This window comes from Terrapene carolina, unplaced genomic scaffold (genome assembly GCF_002925995.2).
Source record: "Terrapene carolina triunguis isolate 2854851 unplaced genomic scaffold, T_m_triunguis-2.0 Scaffold430, whole genome shotgun sequence".
Classification (NCBI taxonomy): domain Eukaryota; kingdom Metazoa; phylum Chordata; order Testudines; family Emydidae; genus Terrapene; species Terrapene triunguis.
Genome location: NW_020664781.1, coordinates 227,149 through 233,402, shown reverse-complemented (window position 1 = coordinate 233,402; position 6,254 = coordinate 227,149). Strand labels below are relative to the sequence as shown.

The following is a 6,254-nucleotide window of genomic DNA, read 5'->3' as shown; positions in this document are numbered from 1 at the left end:
GTCAGATGGGTTCAGCTGCTGGGAAGTCATGAAACAAACTTTATCTCCCCCCTTCCCCCCCACCTTTTGTGTCTCCTCCCCAAGGTCCCAAACAACCTGCGCCTCACATCAGCATCTCTCCGGCCCCCAGGGCCTGCCTGGGTATCTCTCGTCACACTGCATGGCCACACTCGGAGGCAGGTGCCCAGGCCAGGCAGATCTCTGCTCTGTTCCAGTGTGGCCAGGGCTGTGCGCCAAACCCAGAACGTCCGTGTGTGGGCTGAGCACGTAAGCCGGGACCAAAGTGCCTGTCTTGGCCTCACGCCACTCTCGGAAGCGGCTGGCTGCTGGCACGTCTCTGCGGCCCCTGGGGGGGAGGGGGCCAGCGGGTCTCCGTGCACTGCCCATGCCTGCAAGTGCTGCCCCTGAACCGGCCAATGTAAACTGAGGGGATGGTGATGGGGGCAGGGACAGCACACGGAGCCGCCTCCCTCCCCAGGGCTGCAGAGACGTGTCAGCAGACAGCCGCTTCCGGGAGCGGCGTGGGGCCATGGCAGGCAGGCAGCCTGCCTGAGCCCCGCTGCACCGCCAACTGGGTTAGGTGCAGATTAGGTGCAGTGTGACAATATGATCCCTGCATCCAATCTCCCTCCCAGAGTTTGCACCCCTCACTCCTGCACCCCAAGCCCCTGCCCCAGCCCAGAGCCTGCACCCCAACCCCCTGCCCAGTGAAAGTGAGTGATGTGGGGGAGAGCAAATGAGGGAGGGAGCGGGGAATGGAGTGAGTGGGGCGGGGCCTCGGGGAAGGGGCGGGATAGATACTGGGTTGATCTTAAATTCAAAGTGATCTTGTGCGTAAACAGGTTGAAGACCACTGTAGACGACTTTTAGTTTATAAAGCGGTGCTAAGCCCAACTCTCCTCTACGGCTAGGAGACTTGGGTTACTATAGAAAACACCTGAAAAACCTGGAACGCCAGTACCAGCACTTTCTTGGGAAGATCCTCAACATAAAGTGGGAGGGTCATCGCACTAATGTCAGTGTCCTCACAGAGGCCAACATCTTCAGTGTTGAGGCTGATTATCCAGCACGAACTGAGGTGGAGCGGGCACTGTGCACGCTTGCCTGATGTACGCTTACCAAAACAACGGCTGTACACCCAACTCACCAAAGGAGAAAGGAACTGGGGAGGCCAAAACAAACACTTTAAAGACACTCTCAAGATAATCATCAAGAGATGTGGCATCGACACCACACACTGGGAGACAGCAGCCCACGATACGGATAATGGCAAAGCCTTGTCAGAGAGGGAACGTCCATTTTTGAGGAAAATTGCCTTGCCCTGGTCACAGAAAAATGCCAGAAAAGAAAGGAAAGACAACAGTCACGCAGCAATCACGGCCCAACTCTGTCATCCAACACCACCTGCAATGTCTGCCAACGAGCCTGTGGCTCAAAGATCGGACTCCTCAGTCACCAAAGGACTAATGAAAAATAAAACCTGTGAGATCATCCTTGACTCATAGACTTTAAGGTCAGAAGGGACCATTATGATTTTCTAGTCCAACCTCCTGCACAACGCAGGCCACAGAATCTCACCCACCCACTCCTGTAACAAACCCCTGACCTATGCCTGAACTACTGAAGTCCTCAACTTGTGGTTTAAAGACTTCAAGGTGCAGAGAATCCTCCGGCAAGTGACCCATGCCCCACGCTGCAGAGGAAGGCGAAAAACTCCCAGGGCCTCTGCCAATCTGCCCTGGAGGAAAATTCCTTCTTCACCCCAAATATGGCGATCAGCTAAACCCTGAGCATGTGGGCAAGACTCACCAACCAGATACTACAGAGAATTCTTTCCTGGGTAACTCAGATCCTATCCCATCTAACATCCCATCACAGGCCATTGGGCATATTTACCGCTAATAGTCAAAGATCAATTAATTGCCAAAATTAGGCTATCCCATCATACCATCCCCTCCATAAACTTATCAAACTTAGTCTTGAAGCCAGATGTCTTTTGCCCCCACTGCTTCCCTTGGAAGGCTGTTCCAGAACTTCACTCCTCTGATGATTAGAAACCTTCATCTCATTTCAGTCTAAACTTTCTAATGGCCAGTTTATATCCATTTGTTCTTGTGTCCACATTGGTACTGAGCTTAAATAATTCCTCTCCCTCCCTGGTATTTATCACTCCGATATATTTACAAAGAGCAATCATATCTCCGCTCAGCCTTCTTTTGGTTAGGCTAGACAAGCCAAGCTCTTTGAGTCTCCTTTCATAAGGATCGATGGAAAACAGAGCCTGTCAAACTAAGCTGCTCTCTTTTTTGTTATGAGATTACAAGTTGGTTGATAAAGATAACAGCGTTGACATAATATACTTTGACTTCTTTAAGGCATTTTAACTTAGTGCCGCACATTTTAATTAAAAAACTAGAAAGGTAGCAAATTAACATGGCACACAAGTGGATTAAAAGCTGTCTGATGGGTCTCAACATGTAATTGCGAAGGGGGAATTTTCATTGAGCGGGTGTGTTTCTACGGGTCCCGCAGGGATCAGTTCGCGGCTCTATGCTATCTAATATTTTTATCAATGACTTGGAAGAAAACAAAATCATCACTGATAAAGTTTGCAGATGACACTGAAGTTGGGGAGAGACAAATAACTAAGAGGACAGGTCCCTAATACAGACTGATCTGGAGCGCTTGGTAAGCTGGGCATAAGAAAATATGCATTTTAATATAGTTAAATATAAATGTATACATCTGAGAACAAAACGTGCAAGCCATACTTACTGGATGGGAGACTCTCTCCTGGGCAGCAGTGACTCTGAAAAAGATTTGGGGGTCATGGTGGATAATCAACTGAACATGAGGTCCCAGGGTGACACTGTGGCCAAAGGAGCTAATGTGATCCTGGGAGGCATAAACAAGGGAATCAAGTAGGAGTAGAGAGGTTATTTTACCTCTGAGTTTGGCCCTGGTGCAATCGCTGCAGGAATCCTGTGTCCAGTGCTGGTGCTCACAATTCAAGAAGGATGTTGATAAATTGGAGAGGGTCCAGAGAAGAGCCACAAGACTGATTAAAGGATTAGAAAACCAGCCTTACAGTAACAGACTCAAAGAGCTCAATCTATTTAGCTGAACCAGAGAAGGTTAAGGGATGACTAGATTACTGCCTGGTAAGTAGGTACACAGGGAACAAATATTTAATAATCAGCTCTTCAGTCTAGCAGACAAAGGTCTAACACGATCCAATGGCTAGAAGTTGAAACTAGACACGTTCAGACTGGAAATAAGGTACATTTTTAATGAGGAGAGTGATTAACTATTGGAACAATTCACCAAGGGTGGTGGTGGATTCACCAGCACTGACAATTTTTAAATCAAGATCAGATTTCTTCTAAAAGCTCTGCTCTAGGAATTAGTTTGATGCAGGTCTCTGGCCCATGCCATACAGGAGGTCAGACTAGATGATCACAATGGTCTCTTCTGGCCTCGGAATCAGTGTATGCCCTCTACTAGTTCCAACATTTTCAATATATACACAATACTGTGCGGAGTGTGTCTGGAGTGCCAGCTAAAGCTTAATCCCCTGGACTCTATCCCTCCCCATCACCCCAAACACAATCTTGTATGTGTACTCAGTACCACAAGCCAAGCAGGGAGGCAGTGATGTTGCAAAGGACAGGTGCCAACTGCTGCTGAAAGAAACCAAGGACAGGCCACGGTCCCATAGGAGCAGAGTTACACACAGCAGGAGAAAAGCAAAGACTGGCTGGAGACAAACATGCGTAAGAGCTGACACAAAAAGAGCAGAAGCAGCTGAGACCTAGGCCAAAATGGAACTGAAGTGAAGCTCAGGACCTCTGAACAGGAGGGAATTCTTGTCCCCTATGAATGTAGCTACCTTGCTCTCCCCCTGCTCACATTCACTTTCTTCATCGAGACTTTCAGCAGCCACCTCCTTTGCATGGTCTAACTGTAACACAGCACTTTGTGACACACACACACTACACAAAACCCTGCAGTTAAACATAAGCCAAACTTCAACAGCATATTGTCACGTGTATTTGTTACAATTCACCCTGACGTCCTCTATCATAAGCCCTGGGCCTACAATTGGAGCCTGTACGCTCACAAGGTGTTCCATTGAAGTCAATGGGGCGCTGCTCAGGCATACCCGGTACGTGGCTGCAGGGTTTAGGCATTTGAGTGTAAGATATTTGGGGCAGGGATTTTGTCTGTAGAGCATTACGTGCAACTAATAACTAGCCTCCAATTCCATTCGGTGTTTAAGAGCCTAAACGATCAGACACTTATCCTGATGAAAAGTGCTATGCATGAGCTACGAGGTATTATCCACACTTTCTTGGCCTTAGTTGCACAAGAGAGGTCAAAAAGCCCTTCAAAATTAAGCCAGGTGTATTAGTGTTGAAAGGCTGCTGTCTACATCACAGGAGCTATAAGCGTGGATTGCCCGGTGCACTACGGTTTCATCAGTGGAACTAGTCTCATGGTATTAAAACTACTGAAATGTTGCTGTCTTAGGTTGCAGATTTTCCCCGGTGGTGGGGAAGCCAGCTCACAGCAGCTCTGAGAAGCAGTAAGTGACACAGGCCACATGAGGGCAGTCTGAGGGGGATGCAAGAACTAAAAAAGGAAAAATGGTGACAAATGAAACAGATGTTTAAAATTCTTACTGTTTTAAATAATCCAAAGTGTAAAACTTATTCTGAACAATGATCTTCGGTCTAGAGTGTCCCTTATACACAGGGTTACACATGCAAGGGCAGCAGATTTCAGAGTGGAAATACAGAAAAAAATTAATCAGTGTGAGTTTTCATAACAGGAAGACAGATCAACTGTCCTTGTGAGACTCTGCCCAGTCCCAGACATGCAGGGAGCCATCACTTGCTGCTGATAACAACATTCTTGGTTTCCACGGATGCCAAGCATGTGTTGTAACCAGGGGAAAGTCACCGCCGTTGTCCATGCCACTGAAGATATGTCCTTTGTGACTAAACAGCGGCTCTGCTTCTCCACCAGACACAGGCCAGTTCCGTGTGTCATAGATGTGAACGGTCCCATTGAAGCCTTTGTTTAAAGAATAAAAAAAGAATGTCAGACTATAGAAATGGGCGACTGTTCGGCTTGGTCCAGGAGCCCTAACTTCCACTTGCCCTGCTCTGCGAGCTCCACTCAGGAACATTGCGCTCCAGTTCACACATTCCATCCAGGCAGGACAGGTGAGATTGAATAGACTACAGCCCTGGAGTCAGAGACCCCAGGTATTTATCTACCACTGTAAAGAATATAGTGCAGGCTCAGGTAACCCGAGAATTCATTCACCTATATTTATACCATCCCTGTTGAGACAAGACCTCATGGTGTCCCAACAGGAACACTGCCTGGTATCCTAAATCTGTGTATATGTACGTGGTTGGCACTGTTGAACAGGCAGCATTTACCAACAGCTTCCACACAGTTATCAGAGGGAATTTATGTTCTAACTAGAGGAGTCACAGGGCTGGTCTACACTGGTGGGGGGGGGGGGGGGGGGGAGGGGGTAGCGCTCCGAGAAAGGCAACCAAGTCAAAGTATCTTGGATCGAATTACCTGGGGTTCAGACGGCGCGGAATCGACGGCCGCGGCTCCCCCGTCGACTGCGCTACCGCCACTCGCTCTGGTGGAGTTCCGGAGTCGACGGTTCGGGGATCGCTATATCGCGTCTTAACGAGACGCGATATATCGATCCCGGATAAATCGATTGCTACTCGCCGATACGGCGGGTAGTGAAGACATACCCACATACAATAGGGTGACAGCTATTGGCATATACTACAGCATAGAATCATAGAAATGTAGGGCTGGAAGGGGCTGTGACGTTGTGCAGTCTATATGGTTTTATAAAAACATGATAATAAGTGAATATAATGTAACTGGGATATGCTTCGTGCAAAAGGTCTCTTGTAAGGTATCATTACAAAGCTCATAATCTACTGAGTGTGATCATCCTATTTGTAGAAATGTACCACTCTTGTATCTAAAACTAGAAATATAAAACATAACTCTGAGGGCCTATTGTAATTATGCAAAGTGTGGGCCATTAATGATGGTTTGGAATCTTGATGACTCCCATTAACAAGGACCATTGTCTGCAGATGGCTGTGGTTACATGTTAGTCTTCCTGTATACGTGTGTGCTGGCAAGTGGGCAATGAAGTCTTGCAGTGACATGTGATCATGTCACCTGAACTAGAATCCATCTTTAAC

General features: G+C 47.6%; 1 protein-coding gene across 1 annotated transcript in view; it reads right to left on the bottom strand.

Annotated features, from left to right (window-relative positions):
* Positions 1 to 3,982: 3,982 nt before the first annotated feature.
* WDR73 (WD repeat domain 73) overlaps positions 3,983 to 6,254 on the bottom strand; it is a 20,922-nt gene continuing 18,650 nt past the window's right edge. Inside the window, exon 8 of the mRNA XM_026658354.2 lies at positions 3,983 to 5,076. Within this exon, the coding sequence (XP_026514139.1) occupies positions 4,841 to 5,076 (236 nt within the window). The 3' untranslated portion in view covers positions 3,983 to 4,840. The remainder of the gene's footprint in view (positions 5,077 to 6,254) is intronic.